The sequence below is a fragment of the Zootoca vivipara genome, chromosome 2 (genome assembly GCF_963506605.1).
Source record: "Zootoca vivipara chromosome 2, rZooViv1.1, whole genome shotgun sequence".
Lineage (NCBI taxonomy): Eukaryota > Metazoa > Chordata > Lepidosauria > Squamata > Lacertidae > Zootoca > Zootoca vivipara.
Window position 1 is genome coordinate 90751 of NC_083277.1, and position 26570 is coordinate 117320.

The 26570-nt window shown below is 48.8% G+C and overlaps 2 protein-coding genes across 2 annotated transcripts; both read left to right on the top strand.

Annotated features, from left to right (window-relative positions):
• The first annotated feature begins 222 nt into the window (after nt 1-222).
• LOC118078045 (gastrula zinc finger protein XlCGF7.1-like) lies at nt 223-3691 on the top strand. The gene is made up of 4 exons (XM_035101770.2): nt 223-283; nt 1425-1598; nt 2823-2959; nt 3146-3691. Exons 1-4 carry the CDS (start codon nt 223-225, stop codon nt 3689-3691), a joined length of 918 nt encoding a protein of 305 aa, XP_034957661.2.
• A 4191-nt stretch (nt 3692-7882) lies between these two features.
• LOC118078034 (zinc finger protein OZF) lies at nt 7883-26550 on the top strand. The gene is made up of 6 exons (XM_060271089.1): nt 7883-8004; nt 9774-9899; nt 11749-11917; nt 12112-12285; nt 12480-12653; nt 22418-26550. The coding sequence occupies exons 3-6, from the start codon at nt 11818-11820 to the stop codon at nt 23539-23541; spliced, it is 1572 nt and encodes a 523-aa protein (XP_060127072.1). The 5' UTR covers nt 7883-8004; nt 9774-9899; nt 11749-11817; the 3' UTR covers nt 23542-26550.
• Nucleotides 26551-26570: the final 20 nt, after the last annotated feature.

Consider the following 26570-nt stretch of genomic DNA (forward strand, 5'->3'; position numbering starts at 1 on the left):
CTTCCTCGCGAGAAAAGGGAAAACTTGGCAGCTATGCCTGCAAGCAGAGAGGAGGCTGCTTGCTTCTCTCCTTTGCAAAAGCTTCCTTGGTTCCTGGAATCCGGTGAGTCTCCCCTCTCTCTCTTCCCCCTGAGGCTGCCATGGGGAGAAGGGGGTCCCAGGGGTGCAGGGAGGGTGAATGGGGGTCTCTGTTCAGATCATGCCTGGTGGGGGGAGACCCCCATGTCAGGGAGCGGAGGGTCCTCCCTTGTCCTCTCTGCCAAGCCAGGAAGGGGGCCAGTTGGTGAGAGGTCTGCATCTCTGCTCTTCCTTTGGGTCCAGATGCTTCCTTCCTTTTGGGGGAGGGGGCTTTGGGTCAAGGAAAACTGCGCATGAAGATAAACCCCCTTCAGATGGCACAACATAGCATATTAACAAAAAAAATCATATTCAGACAACAACAAAGAATAACAAAAGAAAGGGGGGGAAAAACCCTTCAGATGGAGGGATAAGTCACATTTGTGAACAGAGGCTGTAGCCAGATGGGAACATTTGCAAATGGGAGAAGAAAAGCCCTTCTGCATCTGCAGCAGCAAAACCCGACCACTTCTTCTGTCCCAGATGCAACAAAACATGTCTCTCCCCTATTCAGGCTAAACAAGTGGAGGAGCTAATGTGAAAGCAAATTTCAGATCTATCCTCAGGAAATGCTAAAGCAAGGATAAAAGACCCCTTCTCCCAACATTCTGGGACAAATGAGGAGCGATTATAAGCCATTGAGTGGTTTGTACTAGTAACGGGACATTTAGGACATGTGGAAGATCTATACTTTGATGGCTTCCATGCCAGGGTGGGGCCACATTTTGAGGCTGGAGACTTGCTAGAATGGTGTATAAGCACAGGGAGTATCAAAGGAGGAGGAGGGGTGTATTCGTCTCAAGATCATTCAGAAATGTGGCCTCACCAGCTCCTCTGCTTCCACATACAGATTTGGTCCCCATGGAACCCCTGACAGAGGCAAATAGGGCCACAACACCTGCCTGGCTTGCCATGAGAGAGCTCAAAGAGCGTCAACAGGGCTCCCCATACAAAGCACCTAGCATGGGGGCACCTACATGGAAGAGCTACTCGTCTGTTTTCTGCCCATGCTCTGTGGTTGCAGTTTTCAGGCTTGGGGACGAGATGGTGACTGGTTTGGGCACCAAGTTCTGTCCATAAACCCCACTGAGTTCAAGGGGATCTATTCTCAGGTCACTACTGTGTAGACCATGCCAGCCTTACAAAGTGGGGAGAGGAGCAAACAGATGAAATTAGAACCACTGGAGATGTTTAGAAATGGGGCTTCTGTTGGGAAGGGGCTGCCCTATTTGGGCAGCAGAATATCTAGGGCAGGAGAATCCCTGCAGGGCCTCTGAGGCTCCCTTTGCTTCTTTCCTCTCTCCCAGGACCCTGCAGCTTCTTTTGGCTCCTCGACTCCTCAGGAAGGATGAAAGAGACGGATCCTGTCAAGCTAGAAGGGATGGAAGGGGGAAGATGGACAGTTGACCTCGTCAGGTTGTCCCCCGCATCCTTCCCCACAACCTCTGAGCGTTCCCTCCCAGGGACCTCCGAGAGATCTGGTGAGTCCCAGGGGAGTGGAGATGGGGACATGGAGGGATGGAGCTGGAGAGGTATTGGGGCTCGCTCAGCTTGGGGGTGGGGGAGGCAGGCAGGCGGAGGGAGATGGAGAAAGACCAAGATGGAGATGGAGAAAGACCACCTACCAAGGAGTGTGGTGGAGTCTCCTTCTTTGGAGGTCTTTAAGCAGAGGCTTGACAGGCATATGTCAAGAATGCTTTGATGGTGTTTCCTGCTTGGCAGGGGGTTGGACTGGATGGCCCTTGTGGTCTCTTCCAACTCTAGGATTTTATGAAAGAGAGCACCTTTTGGGCTCCTCCACCTGCCTGCCTTCACCTTTGTCATCTGCAGGCAATTTGAGCTAGGAATACAGCACAGCTCCCCGGCCACCATGATGTATTGACAGCTCAAAATGTATAAAACTAGTACTGTGATCTGAATGCCCTACCAGTGTCAGACAACTCACTGATCCATCGCGCAATAAGGTTGCCAGATTTTTTTCAAAGAATCTGGGGACACTTTTTTTTTTTGAGGGGGTGCTTAGATTAACAATGTTTATCCAGATAATCTTTAATTTTTCCACCTTCTTCCTTTCCTTTGCTGTATAAACGTCTATAAAATTTTGGAAAGCTTTTCTAATTTCCTTTAGGTCTTCGGTCATTCCATCTTCTGTTTTAATTTTATTAATTTTATTTTGATTTTGACATTTCCTCAATTGCCAAGCTAACAGTTTTCCTGTTCTGTTTGCTGATTCAATTTTTTGTGTGTCTCATTTGTTTTATTTTCCATTCTATCTCCTGATTTACCAACATGGAGAACTGCGTCTGCAACATCCATATATTGTTTTTGATTTGCCGATCCTCTGGATTTGCAATCAAATTCTTCTCGTTCTCCATGAGATATTTCAGGATTTCCTCCTTTTTCTTCTCTGTCTTTCTTTTCAGGAAACTGTTCTTCTGTATTAGAAAGCCCCTCATCACTGCTTTACTCGCATCCCACACCATGTCGATGGAGAGGATTCCATGATTGAGCCCCCCCCCCCAATTATCCCAGTAAAAGCCAAGCAATATGTCAGTTAATGCCAGCCAACAAAGGCAGTGAAAACTATAGGAAGGCCTTACATCTGACTCTCCTCAGTTCTTCCTCTATGCCAAGCAATCATTAACTTTGTTCAATAATCTGGAACTCCATTTCTTCCTTCTAATTAGCTTCTCTCTTCATTGCAGATGGTGATGAATTGGAAGGGAAGAACAAGGGGGAGCAGAACAGAATTCACATAGTGGAGAAGTCATATAAATATTCAGATTGTGGAGAGAACATCCGTCAGAGATCACATTCCACCTCCCATCAAGGAAAGAGCTTCGTTCGGAGGAATAGCGTCACTTCACACAAAAGAACTCACAGTAGAGAGAAATTGTATCAGTGCTTGGAATGTGGGAAGAGCTTCAGTCACAGGCAGAGTCTCACTTTACATCACAGAAGTCATACAGGGGAGAAACCATATCAGTGTTTGGAATGTGGAAAGAGCTTCAGTCAAAGCATCTCTCTCACTTCCCATCAAAGAATTCATACAGGGGAGAAACCCTATCAGTGCTTGGAATGTGGGAAGAGCTTCAGTCAGATGGTGAATCTCAATTCCCATCAAAGAATTCATACAGGGGAGAAACCTTTTCAATGTGTTGAGTGTGGTAAGAGCTTTCATCACCTTGCCCATCTCATGACCCATCAACGAATTCATACAGGGGAGAAACCCTATCAGTGCTTGGAATGTGGAAAGAGCTTCAGTCAGATGGGGAATCTCACTTGCCATCAAAGAATTCATACAGGGGAGAAACCCCATCAGTGCTTTGAATGTGGAAAGAGCTTCCGTTACAGGGCGAATCTCACTTCCCATCAAAGAATTCATACAGGGGAGAAACCCTATCAGTGCTTGGAATGTGGAAAGAGCTTCAGTCATAGCGACTCTCTCACTTACCATCAAAGAATTCATACAGGGGAGAAACCCTATCAGTGCTTCGAATGTGGTAAAAACTTCAGTCACGGTCAGACTCTCACTGCCCATCATAGAATTCATACAAGAGAGAAAACGTCTTAGTGTTTGGAATGTGGGAAAAGCTTCCGTCAGAGTGCCACTCTCATGTCCTACCAAATCATACAGGATTGAAAGCATATCAGCGCAAGGAATGTGGATAAAATTTCACTGGTAAAAAATTTAAGAACTCACAGCAGGGTACATAATAGAATCGTAGATTCAGCATCTAGTCCAACCCCCCTCCAGAAATCTCATTGCAAGCATCCATGACAAATGGCCATCCAACTTCTTTAAAAACCCCAATGGAGGAGAGTCAATTTCAGGGCTGGAAGCTGCTCTCTTCACAAGAAACCATGGCAGACTGCTGACAGTTTTATAGTCTTTATTTACAACTATATACAGAAGCCATACAATCCATCAATCCGAGTCACTCACTTCAGATACAGCTAACGGCTTTTTCCTCCTCCTCTGACCCTGTCTTTTGGTCTCGCGCGAGCCGTCGTAAATCTCCCGCCCTCATCCGATTCAGAGGATAGCCCTGTTCACCCACCACCTCTTGCTGATTCTTGGGTCCTGTTGGAGTTGACACTGCCCCACTGGACTCTTCTCCCTCCTCTTCCGCATACACGTATTCCTCTTCTGCTCCTGTCTCTAAGCGCCCATGCTCAGCTATGTCTGGGGACTTGGAGCGTCCTGGCTCTGCCCTGACAGTCCACTGCCTTCCAAAAGAGTTCCTTTTCACTGCCAGCTCTTACTATCAGAAAGTTCTTCCCGATCTTTAGGAGGAATCTCCTTTCTTGTTGCTGGAATCCATTCGTTTGGATCCCCTGGAGCAGAAGGAAACAAGCTTGCTCCATCTTCTATGGGAAATCACTACAAATAGAGGAACAAAGAATTATTATTCTAAAGAAAATCCCTATAAGACTATTGAAATATGGGACTAACTATAAATTGTTGACGGAAGCACTAAAAAAGAAAAGCGTCCCATTTTGTTGTGAATATCTGGAAGGGATCTCGTTTATTTATCAAGGGAAAAAATGAAGATGTGTGGAACCAATGAAGGCGAGATCTCTAAAGAGAAAAAATAAAAAAGACTTTGGAGAATTAGAGGAAACTTGACAAGCGGAAGAAGAAGAAAAGGAGGAGGGAGAGGAAGAGCAGTAAAGGGACAAAAGAAGAGGACCTTGGGATGGATCTGAAAGTGCTGTTGTGGAACATAAATGGACTTAATAAAAAAAATCAAAAGAAACCAAATAGCACACATCTTGCTTAAACAAAAGTTGGACGTCATATATTTACAGGAAACACATAGAATAGATTCAAATAAAAGACTGTGCCAAGCACACTCCAAATGAGACAATACAGTATCTGAATTCTATTAAATTCTAGAGGAGAAACTATTTGAGGTTTGTGAGATGAAAATAATGTTAATGGGAGATCAAAATGGGGCTGTTTCATTAGAGTATGACAGGACTATTTGGAAGTTTTATTCATTTTTCATATTTCTCTTTCGTTTGATTCTATTAGTCTGTTATTATGAGTAGCTGCATTATATATAGGAATGGTTTTACTTAAAAGTTTTGTGTTTTGTTTTTCTCTTTTTCTGTTTCATTTTTCAACTAATAAAGATTAATAATAACAGAATATGCACTCCAGAATAAACCCAGTTGTATTTAGTATCCAGCCTTTCCCCTCCCTTTCAGCAAGATCACACTTTCCCTACATTTCCCTACCTAGCCCAGCCTTCAAATTTTAACTACTCTGACAGATCAATATGACTCTTATAATGATTGTCTCATAATCCAAATTAGTATTTCTACAGTTTCTCCATCCAGTTTCTATGAAGCCTTATTAAAACTCTTCCAACAAATTTCAGCCAAATCACAATCCAAAATTATAGTCTCTTTTAATGTTCATCCAATCCTGCTTCCTCTTCTTTCTTCTTTTCCTAATCTTTAGACATTTTAATCTACTGGGGATGGGGAAGAAGGTGTGGTTCTTCTTTTTTTGGCCAATTAATTTTTTATTAGTTTCCAATTATAATAATCACATCAAATGTTCCAATTATGCTTCAAATATTTCAAATAGATCCAAATAAACTGCTGAATTATCATTCTTTATCGGCTTCCCATGCTTCAGGCTTTCAGGAACCATAATTGAAACAAATCTGTATTGCCTTCTAAGTCCGCCAAAAATATTCTTGCTCCTTCTGATGTTGTCCTTCAATCTTCATTCATGCCACTGAACTATCCAGCAATCGTGAGATAAACAGCCAAAATAACATTCCTGTGTGGATTTTATGTCCATAGTCTTTTCCATAGATTACAGCTCCTCCAGATATGCTGGTATTTCTTCCAAAATCCCAATCTGCCACTCTCACCATCTTTGCTCAGTCCGTAAATCCAAACAATATATTCTGCTAAATATCTTTCGAACCAATCACATAGGAGCCTTTCAAGGGGGGGGGGTTCGCCTGTCAAACTGTAAGTTCGTATATAAATGGTTATTTTTTGGCTATCCCCGACCTCAATGATTCACAGATTACTGCGTCATTAATCACAGAACGAGGTAGTTCCAGGCAAACATCCAAAATTCTTCAGGAGAAGCTCTGCCAATTAACAGATCAAAGCACCTTTTATCCTCTTCGAAGTTGCTTCCAAATATAAAGTCTTATTTTGTCGGATTGGTGTTATTATTCTCTTTTATCCTCTTCGAAGTTGCTTCCAAATATAAAGTCTTATTTTGTCGGATTGGTGTTATTATTCCATAGGCCAATTCCACAGAGTTTATTTTTTAAAAAAATAATAATAAAATATCCACATATTCTTTCAAACTTTCAGATCTCGCTTGCTCTAACAAATGAAAACAGTTCTTCTGGTTTTTTTTTTTGCACGTTAATATATTATGCTTCGAAATACAATATCACAGAGTGGGGCCCCTCCCCCCCTTTCGTTCCGTTCCCACGTACCGATAAGATGTTAATGCAGGCATCCCCAAACTTCGGCCCTCCAGATGTTTTGGACTACAATTCCCATCATCCCTGACCACTGGTCCTGTTAGCTAGGGATCATGGGAGTTGTAGGCCAAAACATCTGGAGGGCCACAGTTTGGGGATGCCTGGGTTAATGTCTTCTTCCTCTTAATCTATTCTATGATTCTATGAATCTCGTCCTGTCTTCTCAGTGGCTGGATAATAGAATCATAGAATCATAGAGTTGGAAGAGGCCACAAGGGCCATCCAGTCCAATCCCCTGCCGAGCAGGAAACACCATCAAAGCATTCTTGACATATGCCTGCCAAGCCTCTGCTTAAAGACCTCCAAAGAAGGAGACTCCACCACACTCCTTGGCAGCAAATTCCACTGCCGAACAGCTCTTACTGTCACTTTCCTCCTTCTTGTCTGAAGCATGTCCAAAACTTATTACCGAATTATTCACTTAAAGTAATGGAACTCAAGCCCAGGAGAGCCGAATTCTCTCGAGGGCTTTCCACCCTTCGGAATTGGGAGCAGGATTAGTGGGCACCCGCGGGTGAGGCCTGCAGGGTCTTCCCATTAATCCTGGCCAGCTGTCAGGGGGGAGTCCCAGTCCCAGATTGGGGGGGGGCGCTTCACTGAGCAACATGCGCCCCCTCCCTCCCTCTCTCTCCTCTCCTGGGCTTCCCCTTTCCTGCCTGTGGGGCTATTAGCGGGGGGGGGCTTCCACATCTGCCCCCCTTAAGCCCCCACCCATCGCATGTGCATCTCATTCCTTGCCCGGGACACTTCATCTGTCTCTTTTCCTGGGATGAAAATCGGTTGCAGAAGCAGAAAAATCCACTGGAGGGGAGGGATCTCCTGGCTAAAAAGCGCCCCCTCTATCCTCTCCCCGCCCCCCACTCGCTGAGCTGGGTGGTGTTTTTTTAGAGGGTGTCTTGACGGAGCCATTGCTGAGCCCAAGGCACCTCCTGCCACTAGGCAGACTTTCCCCTCTTTTCCATCCCAGCCTTTCCTTGGGATCCAGGAGCCTCTATGTTGGGGGAGGGGGAGAGCCAAGGTAACCCCCCCCCATGCTCCCCCTCTCCCTCGCGGTTAGTCTGGTTAGATGTGGGCTCCTTGGGGCAGAGTCCTTGGCAAAGAGGGAGAAGCGGGGAGGGAAAGGGGGCAGCCCCTTGAGCGCAGGCGCAGAAGCAGGAAAACTGCAGGCGCGGGGCGGGGGTTCGGTGCCCTGGGCTTTGCAAGGGTTATAAGGAGCCGAGCTGGATTCCTAGAGAGGACAGGAAGTGAAGGGGGAGGAGGCAAGGTCCTCCATGGCTGAATTCCCTCCCTCCCTCCCGCATCCCTTCCTGCTTGCTTCTCTCCTTTGCAAAAGCTTCCTTGGTGCCCCTCCTGGAATCCGGTGAGTCTCCCCTCTCTCTCTTCCCCCTGAGGCTGCCATGGGGAGAAGGGGGGTCCCAGGGGTGCAGGGAGGGTAAGACCTGAAGCAATGGCTTCAATGGGAGAAAGATTGTTTTCTGCTGCTCCAGAGAAGCGGACACGGAGCAATGGATTCAAACTTCAAGAAAGAAGATTCCACCAAAACATTAGGAAGAACTTCCTGACAGTAAGAGCTGTTTGGCAGTGGGATTTGCTGCCAAGAAGTGTGGTGGAGTCTCCTTCTTTGGAGGTCTTTAAGCAGAGGCTTGACAGGCATATGCCAAGAATGCTTTGATGGTGTTTCCTGCTTGGCAGGGGGTTGGACTGGATGGCCCTTGTGGTCTCTTCAACTCTATGATTCTATGATTCTAAGTTACAAGAAAGGAGATTCCAGCTAAACCTCAGGGAGGACTTTAGGACAGTAGATAGACTCTCCTTCCTTGGCAGAGGATAAAGCAGAGATTGGATGGCCATCTGTCTTGGAGGAGATTCCTGCCTTGCAGGGGGTTGGAGCAGGTGACAATGAGGACCCCTCCTGACTCTCCCATTCTACGATTCTGTGGTGGAAACTTGGGCCAAAGTGTTGCCACAAAAACTAGGGAGATAAGATTATTCTTGCCTATCTCCTTGCCTACAAAGGTCCGTCTAGTTCAAGCTATGGTTTTCCCAGTAGTGATGTATGGAAGTGAGAGCTGGACCATAAAGAAGGCTGATCGCCGAAGAATTGATGCTTTTGAATTATGGTGCTGGAGGAGACTCTTGAGAGTCCCATGGACTGCAAGAAGATCAAACCTATCCATTCTTAAGGAAATCAGCCCTGAGTGCTCCCTGGAAGGACAGATCGTGAAGCTGAGGCTCCAATACTTTGGCCACCTCATGAGAAGAGAAGAATCCTTGGAAAAGACCCTGATGTTGGGAAAGATTGAGGGCACTAGGAGAAGAGGACGACAGAGGACGAGATGGTTGGACAGTGTTCTCGAAGCTACGAACATGAGTTTGACCAAACTGCGGGAGGCAGTGCAAGACAGGAGTGCCTGGCGTGCTCTGGTCCAGGGGGTCACAAAGAGTCGGACACGACTAAACGACTAAACAACAACAACAAAGATGCTTCTGGCAGTGGGACAGAAAGTCATGGCTAAAGTCTTGAGGGCAGAATCCGGAAAATACTGGTACCTTCTGGAAGTTTCTGTTCTTTTCTGCAGAGGGTCCTCCTTTGTCCTCTCTGCCAAGCCAGGGAGGGGGCGAGTTTGCAAGAGGTCTGCAGTTCTGTTCTTCCTTTGGATCCAGATGCTGCTTTCCTTTTTGGGGAGAGGGCTTTGGGTCAAGGAAAAGTGGGCATGCAAATGAACCCCCTTCAGACAGAGGGATAGGTCACATTTGTGAACAGAGGCTGCAGCCAGACGGAAACATTTGCAAATTACAAATGAAGCTCAAATTAATCTTCAATAATTTTCTTTAAAAAAACAACAACTCAAAAACTTCTTTTTTAAATTCTTACCTTACTACATTGATACATTCAAAAAGAATAAAAATCAGTTAGCATATTTGTTTTACATGAAGAGAGAAGAGGTCCTTCCATTTGGAAAATGGGAATGCTTGCAAAGAATAACTTGAAGATGAGTGCCGTATAGATAATAAAAGATTATTTTGTGGAATTCCCCCATTGACACAAAGATTCGTACCCATCATTTAAATACACAACAAAATTGTTTCAGAAAAGAACAAGATCTTTATGCTCCCTCTTTCTCTTAGGGTCCAGTGTGCTTTGAAGACCTAGCTGTTCCTTTCACAGACGAGGCCTGGGCGTTGCTGGATCCTGACCAGAGAGCTCTGCAGAAGGAAGTCAAGGAGGAGAAGTGTGGGATCCTGGCCTCTCTGGTAAGGCTCCCTGCTGGACCATAAGTTCAGTTTTGAAACTCCATACAGATCTCTGCAGGACAAACTTCTGCTATTTTGAGGGAGCCCAATAGCGCCACCTACAGCATCTGAAATTTTAACACCCACAACTCTCCTTGAATGGAAAACTAACAATATCTGCTGTTCTGTCTGGGAATATTCTTCCACCAGTGCTGCCTTTTCAAACCATGGTGAGGCTGGTCTGAACTGCCCAGGCCTTCTTAAATGCAGGCTTCAGAGATCTTAGGGACGTGGAAGTACATCCTGTCCATTTTTCTCTTTTCCTTTCTGCATCTGTCTGTTTTTGGTTGAGCAAAGAAATGACTGACCTTGGAGATGGAGCGGATTCCATGATTGAGCCAAATTAAATCCATCCCTGGAAAGAGCCAGGCTTTTTGAATCTCTCGTTCCCATAAATAGGTTAGGTATTACCAGCCAAAAAGGCAGTAACTCCCTTCCCTTCTTCCTCTTTCACAAGCATTCATTTGCATTGTTCAATCATTTTGGACTCTATATGTTCCTGAGGCTATTATATTAATTGATTGATTGATTGATTGATTGATTGATTATACTGCCGTGGGTTGTAGGTGGTGAATAGGAAAGGAAGAAGAAGGGAGACAAGAAAATCCTCACAATGGAGAAACCATATAAATATTCAGAGTGTGGAGAGAACTTTAGTCAGAGCTCCCAGTCCGCTTCCCATCAAGGAAAGCTCTTCATTCAGAAGGATAGCCTCACTTCACATGAAAGAACTCACGGTGGGAGGAAATGAGTCCTTGAAATGTGGAAAAAGCTTCCTTCACAGCTCCATTTTCAATTCCCATGAGATTCTTCATACAGGACAGTGTTTGGGAAAAGCTTCATACAGGTCAGAATATAATTTTCCATGAAATATTTCCTTTTTGGAATGTGGAAAAAGCTTCACCTGGAAAACCAGTCTCAATTTCCATTAAATAAAACACAGCAGGGATAATCATAGAATTTTAGAAAATGGTATAAGGCAGTGATGGCGAACCTTGGCACTCCAGATGTTTTGGGACTACAACTCCCATCATCCCTGACCACTGGTCCTGTTCCCTACCATTAAAAACAGATCAACCAGGGAGGTTAAAAGAGCCCACAGGGAAACCATGGCAAAAGGAGGTTTGTACATACAAAGAAGAGCGGTAAACCAGCGCAGCGCGGGGACTCGCCGAGCGGCGCCGGAAACCACGTCTACGCAGTCACAGAAGCGATTTCTGGCACTGCGGACATTTTGGAAATGGGCAGCCAGCACCGGCAATTGCTTCTGCGCAGCCGCGGACATGGGCAGAAGCCATTTCTGGTGTTCCGGACGTGGGCAGCGCGGCACCGGAAATTGCTTCTGCGCCTGTGCGGCCCATGTCTGTCCCACGGACGATAGTCTGTGGGATTCCTCCGGCCCACGGGCCAAAAACGTTGCCGGCGCCTGCTCTATACAAAGCACCTAGCATGGGGGCATCTACATGTAAGAGCTACTTGTCTGTTTTCTGCCCATGCTCTGGGGTGGCCGTTTTCAGGCTTGGGGACAGAACGGTGAGTGATTTTTGCACCAAGTCCTGTCCATAAACCCCACCAAGTTCAATGGGATCTGGTCTCTACTGGTCTCAGGTCACTACTGTGCAGACCATGCCAGCCTTACGAAGTGGGGAGAGGAGCAAACAGAGGAAATTGGAACCACTGGAGATGTTTAGAAATGGGGCTGTTGGGAAGGGGCTGCCCCATTTGTGCTTCTCCAGGGGCAGGAGAATATCTGAGCAGGAGAATTCCTGCAGGGCCTCTGAGGCTCCCTTTCCTTCTTCCTCTCTCCCAGGACCCTGCAGCTTGTTTTGGCTCCTCCTCAGGAAGGACGAAAGAGACGGATCCTGCAAAGCTAGCGAGGATGGAAGGGGGAAGATGGACGGTTGACCTGGTGAGGTTGCCTCCTGCATCCCTCCCCACAACCTCTGAGCGTTCCCTCCCAGGGACCTGCGAGAGATCTGGTGAGTCCCAGGGGAGTGGAGATGGGGACATGGAGGGATGGAGCTGGAGAGGTATGGGGGCTTGCTCAGCTTGGGGATGGGGGGAGGCAGGCAGGCGGAGGGAGATGGAGAAAGACCAAGATGGAGATGGAGAAAGACCAACAAAGGCTCCCTTTGTGTCTTCCTCTCTCCCTTTGTTTCTTCCTCTCTCCCAGGACCCTGCAGCTTCTTTGGGCTCCCTGACTCCTCAGGAAGGATGAAAGAGACGGATCCTGCAAAGCTAGCGAGGATGGAAGGGGGTCGATGGACGGTTGACCTGGTGAGGTTGTCTCTTGCATCCCTCCCCACAACATCTGAGCGTTCCCTCCCTGGGACCTGCGAGAGATCTGGTGAGTCCCAGGGGAGTGGAGATGGGGACATGGAGGGATGGAGCCAAAGAGGTATGGGGGCTTGCTCAGCTTGGGGATGGGGGGAGGCAGGCAGGCGGAGGGAGATGGAGAAAGACCAAGATGGAGATGGAGAAAGACCAACAAAGGCTCCCTTTGTGTCTTCCTCTCTCCCTTTGTTTCTTCCTCTCTCCCAGGACCCTGCAGCTTCTTTGGGCTCCCTGACTCCTCAGGAAGGATGAAAGAGACGGATCCTGCAAAGCTAGCGAGGATGGAAGGGGGTCGATGGACGGTTGACCTGGTGAGGTTGTCTCTTGCATCCCTCCCCACAACATCTGAGCGTTCCCTCCCTGGGACCTGCGAGAGATCTGGTGAGTCCCAGGGGAGTGGAGATGGGGACATGGAGGGATGGAGCCAAAGAGGTATGGGGGCTTGCTCAGCTTGGAGGTGGGGGGAGGCAGGAGATGGAGAAGGGGAGCACCTTTTTGAGCTTCTCTGCCTGCCTGCCTGCCTACCTGTGCCTTTATCATCTGCAGGCAATTTGAGTTAGGAAGACATCACAGCTCCCCGGCCACCGCGATGTATTGGCAGCTCAAAATGTCTAAAACCGGTACCATGATCTGAATGTCTTACCAATGTCAGACAACTTACCAATGCATTGTGCAGCACTAGAAGCCACAACTGTTGATCCTGCTTTGCAGATTGAATGCAAATGTGGCTTCGTATGTTACCTTTTCCAAAACTCTTCTTTGCTTTTGAAAACAAGGATCATAGGACTAGGAAATGATAGAAATATGAAGACGGAGTTTTCTCATGTCATTTGTATATAAAATAACAGAATAAACTGGCCGGAATATCCATAACATATGGTTCATCAGTTGTGGTCAGTGTATGAGTTCTGGGTTCATGAATTGCTTTAGAATCATAGAGTTGGAAGAGACCACAAGGGCCATTCAGTCCAACCCCCTGCCAAGCAGGAAACACCATCAAAGCATTATTGACATATGGCTGTCAAGCCTCTGCTTAAAGACCTCCAAAGAAGGAGACTCCACCACACTCCTTGGTAGCAAATTCCACTGTCGAACAGCTCTTACTGTCAGGAAGTTCTTCCTAATGTTTAGGTGCAATCTTCTTTCCTGTAGTTTGAATCCATTGCTCCATGTCCGCTTCTCTGGAGCAGCAGAAAACAGCCTTTCTCCCTCCTCTATATGACATCCTTTTATATATTTGAACATAGCTATCATATCACCCCTTAACCTTCTCTTCTCCAGGCTAAACAAACCCAGCTTCCTAAGCCGTTCCTCATAAGGCATCGTTTCCAGGCCTTTGACCATTTTGGTTGCCCTCTTCTGGACACGTTCCAGCTTGTCAGTGTCAGTATCCTTCTTGAACTGTGGTGCCCAGAACTGGACACAGTACTCCAGGTGAGGTCTGACCAGAGCAGAATACAGTGGTACTATTACTTCCCTTATCTAGATGCTATACTCCTATTGATGCAGCCCAGAATTGCATTGGCTTTTTTAGCTGCTGCATCACACTGCTGACTCATGTCAAGTTTGTGGTCTACCAAGACTCCTAGATCCTTTTCACATGTACTGCTCTCAAGCCAGGTGTCTCCCATCCTGTAATTGTGCCTTTCATTTTTTTTGCCCAAGTGTAGTATGTAGTACCTTACATTTCTCCTTGTTAAAATTCATCTTGTTTGCTTTGGCCCAGTTGTCTAATCTGTTAAGGTCATTTTGAAGTGTGATCCTGTCCTCTGGGGTATTAGCCACCCCTCCCAATTTGGTGTCGTCTGCAAACTTGCTCAGGATGCCCTCAAGCCCATCATCCAAGTCATTGATAAAGATGTTGAATAAGACTGGGCCCAAGACAGAACCCTGTGGCACCCCACTAGCCACTTCTCTCCAGGATGAGGAGGAGCCATTGATGAGCACCCTTTGGGTTCGGTCAGTAAGCCAGTTACAAATCCACTGAATGGTAGCATTGTCTAGCCCACATTTTACCAGCTTCTTTACAATATCATGAGGCACCTTGTCAAAGGCCTTGCTGAAATCAAGATAGGCTACATCCACAGCGTTCCCTTCATCCACCAGGCTTGTAATTATGTAAAAAAATGAGATCAGATTAGTCTGACATGACTTATTTTTCAGAAACCCATGCTGACTTTTAGTGATCACAGAGTTTCTTTCTAGGTGCTCACAGACTGTTTGCTTAATGATCTGCTCTAGAATCTTTCCTGGTATTGATGTCAGGCTGACTGGGCGGTAATTGTTTGGGTCCTCTCTTTTCCCCTTTTTGAAAATAGGGACAACATTTGCCCTCCTCCAGTCTGCTGGAACTTCGCCTGTTCTCCAGGAATTTTCAAAGATTATTGCCAGTGGTTCTGAAATCACCTCTCCTAGTTCTTTTAATACTCTTGGATGTAGTTCATCTGGCCCTGGAGACTTGAATACATCTAAACTAGCCAAGTATTCTTGTACTACCCCCTTACTTATTCTGGGCTGTGTTTCCCCTGCTGAATCATCTGCTCCATATTCTTCAGGTCGGGCATTTAAACTGAAACAATAAGGGGGAAACAACAGAGAACAGAGAACATTCAACATTGCATAGCCGAATGCCTAGTTAGGAGCTCTTGTGGCCGTTGTGACTGTTTTCCGTCTAGTCATGCTTTTTTAAAGAATGACCAGGCTTGTCTGAACCTCCCAGGCCTTCTTAAATGTGGGCTTCAGAGCTTTAAGGGAAGTTGAAGTAACTTCTGTCAGGTTTGATGTTTTGGCATCTGTTTGCATTTGGTTAACCAAAGAGATAAGATAAGATATCTTTATTGTCATTGTCCCCCTGCGGGAACAACGAAATTACTCGGTTGCTACATCCACTCAGATAAAGCATTCCGCATAATCCAAAATTATAAAAAACCTAATTAAAAACAGTAAATATAATACAAAATAACAAGTAAAATAAGATGACTTCAAAGTCCAGGCTTTCCATTTAAGGCCAAAATTGCTCTAGAGAAGAAACTGTTCCTGAGACGGCTCGTTCTTGCCTGCATTGTTCTATATCTCCGTCCCGATGGCAGGAGCTGAAAGAAATGGTGGCCAGGGTGCGTTGGATCTCTTGATATATCTAGTGCTTTTCTATGGCACCTGGTGGTGTAAATTTGTTCTAAGGTGGTGAGTGAGCAGCCAATAATGCTCTCTGCTGTTTTAATAATTCTACACAGCTCTGCTCTGTCCTGGGAAGTACAGCTTCCGTACCACACACATAAACCGTACGTGAGCACGCTCTGTATGGCACAGTGATAGAAGGCAAGCAGCAGCTTTTGTGGAAGATGGTTTTTCCTTAAAATTCTCAAAAAATACAGTCTCTGCTGCGCCTTCTTCACAAGCCCCCTTGTATTAACACTCCAGGACAGATCCTCCTGTAACTCAATGCCTAGAAATCTAAACATTGTTACCCTCTCCACACAAATTCCGTCAATCAAGAGTGGCTGGACCTCGTTCTTCTGTCTCCTAAAGTCCACCACAAGCTCCTTAGTTTTCTTTGTATTAATGAGCAAGTTGTTGACTCTGCACCACTCTGTCAGTCGCTCCACCTCATCTCTATACTCAGTTTCACCCTCCTTATCAGAGATGAGCCCGATCACGGTTGTGTCATCTGCAAATTTGACAACCCTATTTCTAGGGTGGGCAGCGACACAATCATATGTATAAAGAGTATAAAGGAGCGGACTAAGTACGCATCCTTGTGGTGTTCCTGTGTTAGTCCTAAGCATGTACGACATATAAGGGCCCAACCGGACCCTCTGGGAGCGATCTGAGAGAAAGTCCAGTATCCACCCACAGAGTGATAGCGGGAGCCCCAGATTTCCCAATTTAGTTATCAGACGTCGCGGTAGAATGGTATTGAATGCCGAGCTGAAATCTACAAAAAGCAGTCTGGCGTAGCTCCCCCGCTGCTCCAAATGTGCAAGAACAGCTTGGAGGGCAATCACCACGGCATCCTCTGTTGATCTTTTCGTTTTGTAGACAAATTGGAATGTGTCCAATCCCTCTGGTAGGCAGGCAATGACATAATTTCGTACCAGCTTTTCAAAGCACTTCATAATTATGGGTGTAAGTGCTACTGGACGAAAGTCATTCGGATTCTCCGGATTGGATTTTTTTGGTACTGGAACAAAAGATGACTGACCTGGGAGATGGAGCGGATTCCAGGATAAAATATAAAAGCCAACCAATATTGTGAGGGACGAGGGATACAGGGAAGTCCCTCCCATCTTAAGTTCCAGCCCATCCCCAAGCGCGGGAGAGAGTAAGGAGAGCTCTGCCTCCAGCGGAGAGTCAGGAAGTGGTGTCCGAGGCTCAGGCAAGGTTGTGGAGCCCAGGCCGCAGGTGGGACAGGAAGTAGGACGCACAGGGGGGAGGCCAATTCCCCCAACTCCCGAATTGCGACGCAAACGTAGGGGGAAGAGGTTGGGTCTGCCAAAGCTGTGGTGCTGGAAGAAAACGCGCCAATCGCCATTCGGGAGTTCAGACACCTCACCTTAAGGATGCATTTTTACTGCTCTGAACACTGTAAATAATCAGCACTTAATAAAAACCTTAAAAGGCCATGCTGGAGTCGTTACTCTAGAGTAGCCATACCAGGCCCTCTGACAGCAACTCCCGAATCTTTTTTTTTGGCTACTTTGGAGTGCAGCGATGAGCGCTCAAGAGGCTGAGCATTGGAGGCTGGAGGCCGAAGCAGCGAAGCAGGAGCTGCAGAACCTCACAGCGCACGCACAGCAGCAATTGCATGCCGCTCAGGAGGAAGCGCGAGGGGCGCAGGAGGAGCTGAACAAGCTGGTGGACCAGGTGAGGACAAAAGAGGAGACTGAGAAACAGCTAAGGGTGATGGTTTTGGACCTACAGAAGAAGTTGGAAGAGGAGAAAGCCGCTAGAGGTGGGGGGGTGCCCCAGCCGCAGCTAGTCCAAGTGAGAAGGGGACAGAGCCTAGTCACCAAGTTTAGCGGCGACCCTAGGGAGTACCTAGGATTCGAGACAGAAATAAATTATGCGCTGGAATTGCATGCAGCAGAATTCCCAGATGACGCGCACAGAGTCTCCTTTATCATAGAGCATTTGACGGGGGCCGCCCGAGAATGGGTAAGACCGCTCATCGCGCAAAAAAATCCTTGCATGAAGAACGCAAAATTATTTCTAGAAGCTTTAAAAATAATGTACGCTAGTGACAGTGAAATGGAGGCCACTAAAGAGGAGCTTCATAACTTAACACAAGGAAAATCGACAGTTAGGGACTACTGGGCGAGATTCACCATGCTGGTGCACAAACTGGGGTGGGATCTGCAAAGTGAGCCAGTGAAATCAGCCTTCTACATGGGTTTGCACGCAGACGTTAAGGATGAGCTGGCAAGAGGTCCCAAACCGCGAACTATGGATGAGTTAAGCAAAGCGGCGCTAGCGGTGGGGGTGAGACAGGAATCCAGATGGAATGACAAACAAGCGACGCGCGCAGCAAAACCTTGGTTCCCACGCTCCCAGGACAGACCACATCACCAAACCCCACCCCAGGGCCCGCCCCCACACCCACCCAGGCCAAGCCCAGAGCCGGAACCGATGGAGATCGGAGGAGCGCGCGCGCGGGCTTTTCAAACCCCGGCGGCGCCAAGACGCAAGGAGGGAAGAGGCGGGAATTGCTTTCTCTGCAACTCCCCCAGGCATCGCGTCAGAGACTGCCCTCATCGCAGAGAGTGGCAAGGAAAGGCGGGAACGGTTGTACCTTCCCCAGCTGACGCAGCACCACAGCAGGGAAACGAGACAGCCTGGCTGCAGGAGACAAGGGGGAGCGGCCAGGCACAGTCAGCAGACAACAGCCCCCGCCCGCCCACCCGCACAGAGAGGAGCACAGCCAGCCCACCCCTCCCAGAGCAGGAGTGGTTCTAGAAGTCACGCTCACGCTCCCAAATGGCTATCCCCTGACAGTCCTCGCCTTAATTGACAGTGGTGCCTCAGCCAACTTCTTCTCGAGAAACTTTGCGGAAGAGCACCAGATCCAACTTCTGCAGCTGGATTTTCCCCTGCACGTGGCCACCATTGACGGCAGAGAGCTGCTGGGAGGGGCCATCACGCATCAAACCCCCCCCCCATGAGAATGACGGTGGGAAGGCACTCAGAGACACTGGCTTTCAACGTCACAACCATCTCAGACCCCCCCATCGTCTTGGGCATGAGCTGGCTGACGCGCCACGACCCCTCCATAAGTTGGCACCAGAGATGCATCACTTTTGGATCGGACTTTTGTCTGGAACATTGCATGCAGCACCAACCAGGGGAGGGGCCTCCGATAGCCACGGTGGCCACCATGCACGTCAAGGGGGGTGAGGCAATACCCAAGCCGTACTGGGACCTGCAGGAGGTCTTCAGCGAAGCGGAGTCCGACCACCTACCCCCACACAGGCCTTTTGACTGCCAGATCAACCTGGTGCCAGGGGCAACTATACCCCCAGCCAAGCTGTACGCCATGTCAGATCAGGAACTGGAGGATCTGCGCGCTTTCATCGACAAGAACCTCAAGCGGGGGTTCATCAGAGAAAGCAAGGCAGCAGGGGGCAGCCCGGTCTTCTGGGTGGACAAGAAAGACACGCAACAGCGCCGTCTGGTGGTGGATTTTAGACGGCTGAATTCGGTGACAGAGCCAATGGCTTTCCCCATGCCCAGAGTGGATGATCTCCTGACAGCGGCACACAGGGGCAAGATCTTCACCAAGCTCGACCTAAGAGGGGCGTACAACTTGATTAGGATCCGGGAGGGTGATGAATGGAAAACCACGATGTTCACGCCTCTGGGCTCTTTTGAATATCTGGTGATGCCCTTCGGGTTGCAAGGGGGCTCAGCATGCTTCCAGGCCTTCATGCACCACGTCCTGGGGTCCCTCCTCTTCAAGAACTGCTTGGTCTTTCTGGATGACATCCTTATCTACTCCAATGACCCAGTGCAGCATGTGAAGGATGTCAGGGAGGTGTTGCAGCGCCTGAAGGACAACCACCTGTATGTGAAGCTGGAGAAGTGCAAGTTTCACACCAAAGAAGTGGACTTCCTAGGCTACAAGCTGTCAGACAAGGGGCTGGCGATGGACAAGGACAAGGTGCAGGCCATCCTGGACTGGCACAGCCCCAGGACGCGCAAAGATGCCCAACGCCTACTAGGCTTCGCGAACTTCTACAGGAAGTTCATCAAGAACTTCTCTCGCGTCACGGCTCCTATCACCGACTGCCTGAGAGGCAAGCAGAAGTTCCGGTGGACACCAGAGGCGCAAGCAGCGTTCGAAAGCCTCAAGAGGGTATTCGCTTCAGACCAGCACCTGTTCCACGTGGTGCAGGATGCGCCCCTACGCCTGGAGACAGATGCTTCGGACAAGGCTCTGGGAGCGATTCTGTTGCAACTGGACGCCAACAGAGAGTGGAGACCCTGTGCCTTCTTCTCCAGGAAGCTGACCCAGCCGGAACGCAACTACACAGTGTTTGACAGGGAACTTCTCGCGATCCACGCTGCGTTCCAGCACTGGCGACACTTCCTGGTGGGCGCCAAGCACCCCATCCAGGTGTGCACAGACCACAAGAACCTGGAGTTCTGGAGAACTGCCAGGGTGCTCAACCAGCGGCAGATACGGTGGGCAGAGTTCTTCTCGAACTTCAACTTCTCCATCCACTACATCCCGGGAGAGCAGAATGTCAGGGCGGATGCCCTCTCCCGCAAACCAGAGTACATGGAGGAGGAGTTGCCACCGGCACCCAGCCCTTAGCCACACCGCACATGCCGTGGGAAGTAGTGTCCATGGACTTCATCACAGACCTGCCGTCGTCCAGGGGCAAGACCGCAGTGTTGGTGGTGGTGGACCTCATGTCCAAAATGTGCCATTTTATACCGTGTGCCAGGGCGGTCTCGGCAGAAGAGACGGCCAAACTGTTTGTTGACCACGTATTCAGACTGCATGGATTGCCTTTAAGGGTTATTTCGGATCGTGGCCGCCAATTTGTTTCCAGGTTCTGGAGGCGGCTCATGAACCTCCTGCAGGTGGAGGTCAGCTTGTCGACGGCTAGGCACCCGCAAACCAATGGACAGGCGGAGCGGGTCAACGCCATTCTGCAGCAGTACCTGAGATGTTACGTCAGCCAGAGGCAAACGGACTGGGTGGATCGCCTGCCCCTGGCAGAATTTGCCTACAACAATGCGGTGCACGTCTCCACAGGGGTGTCGCCCTTTAAGGCCAACTACGGGCGCGACCTCAGATCTTTCCCGGAGAGGGAGGGGGAGGAGGAGGAAGAGGGCCCACAGGCAGAGGATTGGGCAGAGGACCTGGAGACGGTGCACCAGCAGCTCAGAGAACACTTGGAGAGGGCCAAGGAAGCGTACAAGAAGGGGGCAGATCGCCACAGGCGACCGGGAGAGGTCATCAGGGTGGGGGACAAGGTTTGGTTATCCTCGGAAGGTCTTCCCACCAGGGGGCGATGCAAGAAGTTAGCACCCAGGAGGCTGGGCCCCTTCACGGTCACGCAACAGGTCAACCCGGTAGCCTTCAGGCTAGCACTGCCGGAGGACATGAGAGTGCACCCAGTGTTTCATAGATCGCTGCTGTCGCCGTACAGGGAAAGTACCAGGTTCAGGGACAGCGATCAGCCTCCAGAGGGAGGGGGGGAGACGGGAGACGCCCGACAGCTCAATGAGGCAACTGAGATTTTAGACTCAAGGAGAGGGGTGAGAGGACTGGAGTACCTGACAGCATGGGAGGACACTCCGCCGTCCCACAATGAGTGGATACCGGCCACAGAAGTACCTGAGGAATTTTTAGTGGAAGAGTTCCACGCCCTGTTCCCCCACAGGCCCAAGCCCTGGCACATGGAAAGGGAGGGAGAGGGGGAGGGGCAGGAGGAAGGGATAGCAGGCAGCAGCTCTCCATGGAGATGGGAAGCGGAATTTGAGGACACGGAAGAAGAGGTGTGGGTTTCACCGAGGTCAACGACGTCAGAGGCAGGAGAGGACTGGCAGAACATTTTTACTCCCACCAGCTCTGACGCCACTGACTTCTTGGGATTCCCGTCTTCTCAGGGGGAAGGAGAAAGATCGCAGGATTGGGGGGAAATTTTTACACCCACAGGCTCGGATGCCACAGACTTCTTGGGGTTTCACTCGTCCCCAGCAAGCGGAGAGCCACTAGGAAGGGGGGGAGAGGAGCCTGGGAGGGGGATGGATGTGAGGGACGAGGGATACAGGGAAGTCCCTCCCATCTTAAGTTCCAGCCCATCCCCAAGCGCGGGAGAGAGTAAGGAGAGCTCTGCCTCCAGCGGAGAGTCAGGAAGTGGTGTCCGAGGCTCAGGCAAGGTTGTGGAGCCCAGGCCGCAGGTGGGACAGGAAGTAGGACGCACAGGGGGGAGGCCAATTCCCCCAACTCCCGAATTGCGACGCAAACGTAGGGGGAAGAGGTTGGGTCTGCCAAAGCTGTGGTGCTGGAAGAAAACGCGCCAATCGCCATTCGGGAGTTCAGACACCTCACCTTAAGGATGCATTTTTACTGCTCTGAACACTGTAAATAATCAGCACTTAATAAAAACCTTAAAAGACCATGCTGGAGTCGTTACTCTAGAGTAGCCATACCAGGCCCTCTGACAAATATGCTAGTTAATACCAGCCAACAAAGGCAGCGAAAACTATAATAAGGCCTCACATCTAACTTTCTTCAGTTCTTCCTCTATCACAAGCATTTATTTGTTCAATAATGGATGTGAACCACGTCCCCTTCGCCTGACTTATGCTAACATAGCTGGGAGAGGTGTCAGGTGGTGGGTTTGATGGTTCTGTGTCATCTGCGACCCGGTCACAGCATGCTAGCAGTGGCCCCCTACTGGTTTCAAGATTGTCAGGTGCCTCATAGGCATGCTCAAATGCTGGGGGGTAAGAGATGCCACACATCAACAATGACACTAAGTTAGACTCCAAGGATGTCCTCTTGAGGCCGAAATGGAGCACTCTCAATCTCGCTGTTCAGTTCTTCCTCTATCAAAAGCATTCATTCACATTGTTCAATAATCTGGAGCTCCATTTCTTCCTGAGTCTCTAATAAGCTTTCCTCTTCATTGCAGATGGTGATGAATTGGAAGGGAAGAACCAGGGGGACCACAACAGAATCCGTATAGTAGGGAAGTCAAATAAATATTCAGAGTGTGGAGAGAACATCGGTCAGAGCTCCCAGTCCACGTCCCATCAAAGAAAGAGCTTCATTCGGAGGGGTAGCTTTAATTCACACAAAAGAAATCACAGTGGAGAGAAATTGTATCAGTGTTTGGAATGTGGAAAGAGCTTCACTAATAGCTCCCATCTCACTTCCCATCAAAGAATTCATACAGGGGAGAAACCTTTTCAATGTGTTGAGTGTGGTAAGAGCTTTCGTCACAGCCACCATCTCAATAGCCATCACAGAATTCATACGGGGGAGAAACCCTATCAGTGCGTGAAATGTGGGAAAAGCTTCAATCATAAGAATCATCTCGCTTCCCATCAAAGAATTCATACGGGGGAGAAACCCTATCGGTGCTTCAAATGTGGAAAGCGCTTCAGTCAGAGTTCCAATCTCACTTCGCATCAAAGAACCCATACAGGGGAGAAACCATATCAATGCCTGGAATGTGGAAATAGCTTCAGTGACAGGCTGAGTCTCACTTCGCATCAGAGAATTCATACAGGGGAGAAACCCTACCAGTGCTTGGAATGTGGAAAGCGCTTCAGGCAAAGCTCACATCTCGCTTCCCATCGCAGAATTCATACAGGGGAGAAACCCTATCGGTGCTTCGAATGCGGAAAGAGCTTTAGTCGCAGCCACCATCTCACTTCCCATCACAGAATTCATACAGGGGAGAAACCATATCAGTGCTTCGAATGTGGGAAGAGCTTCAGGCAAAGCTTGAGTCTCAAGATCCACCAAAGAATTCATACAGGGGAGAAACCATATCAGTGCTTGGAATGTGGGAAGAGCTTCAGTGTCAGGCACAGTCTCACTTCCCATCAAAGAATTCATACAGATGGAAAACCAAAAAAGAAAAGCAATAAAGCAAAAACTATTAAACAAAGAATTCATACAGGGGAGACACCATATCAATGCTTGGAATGTGGAAAGAGCTTCAATCTGAAGGAAAGTCTGACTTCCCATCTAAGAATTCATACAGAGGGAAAACCAAAAAGGAAAAGTAATAAAGAAAAAAATTATTAAACAACCCTTACAAAACACCATTGTATAGAAAAAAGGTGAAGAATAACTAAAAATACCCTTTATGACATTTGTATCATATATATCATATCATTCATCAACCCATAGAAAGCCAGGCTCCCCCACCTCTCTCCTGGGTGCCCCCTCTTCTCCCCGTCTCCCACCCTGGGAGATCCTTCCTTCCCTCAGTTCCTTGTAGGTCCCTCCAACTCTCCTCTTCCAATGTGTGTCCTCCTTAATTCAAAATAAAGGAATCTTAATATAGAAAACAAACAAAAAGTAGATGAAATGGAAACTCCCGTCTCCATCTGAAAATCATCTGTTGCAACATTTATTCAGAATATGCACTCCAGAATAATCCCAGCTGTATTTCATATCCAGCCTTTTCCCTCCCCTTCAGCAATATGACATTTCCCTCCCTACCACAGCCTTCGAATCTTAACCACTCAGACAGTGCAATATGACTCTCATAATGATCGTCTCATAATCCAAATTAGTATTTCTCCAGTTTCTCCATCCACTTTCTATAAAGCCTTTTAAACCATTTCAACAAATTTCAACCAAATCACAATCCAAAATTATTGTCTCTTTGAATGTTCATCCATTCACGCTTCCTCTTCTTTCTTCATTTCCTAATCTTTAGATATTTTAATCCACAGAGGATGGGGAAGAAGGCATCTTAATTCCCTTTCCTCAGAGTTTCCCTCATACAAGAGTGTAGATTGCCTTGTTAACAGTTTCAGGAGTTGCATTTAACCCCCTTTTGCTGGCTGTACATTTTTCTCTGCCGATCATTCCCACACCAGCTCAGTCCAACCTCATCCTTCCATGGAGCTCTTTCTCTCTCCTCCTGTTCTTCCCTCGCCTGCTCAACACAACCTTCTGCCTCTCCCAGAGACTCCTTTCCAACAACTCCCAGCTTAGGACCCACACATTCCCCTTGTCCCTTTTTAGGGACCCGTCTGTTGAAGATTCATTCCCAGTGTCTGCAGTCATGGGATTGTTGTCTATCATATGACAGTGTTTGTTTTTCATTCCACAGTGTGGGAAGTGATGGAGACAGGATGTTTGTGATACTGTGTTCCGTGAAGTGGGACTATAGTCCTTTGTTCTTTCTCTTTGCTGTCTGATGCTAGAGAGAGAGGGAGCCATGTTGCAGTGCTCCGAGTGTATCATATGTAAATAAAAGTAGATTAGCCAAAATGCTGAGTTGCTGAGGTCTGTTACGCAAACTGCGAAGACTCTGCAGATCCCTAAGTGTGCTGATGTCTCCAAGGCATCAGTCACTGTGATGTTCGTGTTGGAGAAAGCTTTTGAAGCTCCCGATCGATCAACCAGGAGGGAGAGAACATGCCAGTCGGGCATGTGTCTTTACCAAGGTCCTGCTCATGTTTAGGACGCTCCTGTAACAATGGTTATGCGCCCAGGGATCGGGACCACAGACCCAGTGCCAGTAGGGCTGGTATTTGTCCCCGTTGGGGTTTCCTGGAACCAGCAGCTTCAAGCAAGCCTCTTCAGAGACGGAAGAGAAAAAGCAAGTGCGTGGAGACTCTGTGAGTATGCTGAGCTGCCTAAAAGTGAAAGTAAAAGGCAGGCTGGGCTGTTTTGTGCCAACACTAGCAGCTTGCGCAGATTTATGGCTGTCTGATAAGGACAGTAAGAGTTCCAGCTTGAACTAAGCTGCGGAATGGATCCCATTCCCTAAGTTTACATGGAGGGAACTGGGAAGAAAATGTTCCATCCCCTGAGTTCCATCCCCTGAGTTAGGGAGATGCGATGTGCCTTTCCCCGTTTGCCAGGAGCCTACATGGGACCCCTTCTCCTTCTGAAGGGACTTCCGAGGAGGAAGCCAGGGCGGATCAGTCCCTGGACCTTGGAGTTGATTCCCAGACTCATCTGGAAGTGCCATATAAGGTTCCTTTCCCCATTTGCCAGGAGCCTATTTGGGGTTCCTCCTTCCACACCCCAAGATTCTTCCAAGGCCTTGGGGAAGGAAACTGAGGCAGGCTCTGCTTGCTCCCCAGGGCCCTGCAGGGGATTCAGGGGGGGGGATCTGTCTCTTCCTCTGGCCATTGCAGCCCCCAGGAAGCCTTGGAAGAAAGGCAGGAGACTCTCAGCAGAGAGCAGCCAAGTCCGGTTCTTCTCCAAAATGGCTTCCTCTTCTGAGAGCGCCCTCTCTTTCTTGTCTGGGCTGGGCTGGGAGGACCCCAGTTCAGCCAGTTCCCCCAGTGTCCCCCCACTGGGCTCCAGTGGCCCCGAGAGACCTGCAGGGATCCTGAGTGGGAGCAGCTTCTCCTGTTGAATTGCCACCTGAGGGGGAAGGAACAAGCAAGGGCTGTCCAGAAAGGGCTCCTGGGACCCCAAGTTCGGGGTCCAGAAGGGAAGTCTCCAGCCTGGTCTTTCCCCTATTCCTGAAGGTGGAGCCCTTCTCCTAGCGCTGACTCTTGGGGTGACCAAGGAAGCTGGTCCGGGGGTCAAACTCCCCTGAGGGAACCCTCCACCTCAGATGAGATGAAGCCATTATTATTATTATTATTATTATTATTATTATTATCCTTCTCATTCTCCTTCTTGGGCCTCCGAGACAGAGAGGGCCTTTCCTTCCTGGCCCCCTTCGCCTGTCCTGGCCCAGAACCTGGTGGATCCCCCAAGGCTGCTTGCCTGGCATCTCCCAATGGAGAGAGAGGCCTCCTCTGTCGGGCCATCATGGCAGGAAGGCTGCTGAGGACCCAAAGGTGCCGCCCTCCTTCAGCCGGGAGGAGAGAGAGACCCCAAGAATGTGGGGCCCACGGGGCCCACAGGGGAGCCATGGCGTCTCTGGGAGCGGCTGAGGCCTCCGGAAGAAACAACATGGCGTTCCCGCCTATTTCGAAAAAAGGCGGGAAACACTGCCGTCTGGCCCTGCTGCCTCCGTGGGCTCCTCCTGGGCCTGCCTGGCCGGGGGGGAATCTAGCTACCCCCCAAATAATGGGGGGGAGGAAGAGGAGGAAGGCGAAATGAAGGAGAAGCTGGGAGGGGGAGCAGCCAAGAGA

Bases quoted from the DNA above. Each gene is read 5' to 3' on its own strand.
- LOC118078045 (XM_035101770.2), top strand. From the start codon at position 223: ATGTCAGGGAGCGGAGGGTCCTCCCTTGTCCTCTCTGCCAAGCCAGGA. The intron at 284-1,424 runs GTGAGAGGTCTG...CCTCTCTCCCAG, and splicing joins GCCAGGAAGGGGGCCAGTTG to GACCCTGCAGCTTCTTTTGG. The intron at 2,960-3,145 runs GTTCGGAGGAAT...AGCATCTCTCTC, and splicing joins CCCATCAAGGAAAGAGCTTC to ACTTCCCATCAAAGAATTCA.
- LOC118078034 (XM_060271089.1), top strand. From the start codon at position 11,818: ATGGAAGGGGGAAGATGGACGGTTGACCTGGTGAGGTTGCCTCCTGCA. The intron at 11,918-12,111 runs GTGAGTCCCAGG...CCTCTCTCCCAG, and splicing joins AGGGACCTGCGAGAGATCTG to GACCCTGCAGCTTCTTTGGG. The intron at 12,654-22,417 runs GTGAGTCCCAGG...TCTTCATTGCAG, and splicing joins TGGGACCTGCGAGAGATCTG to ATGGTGATGAATTGGAAGGG.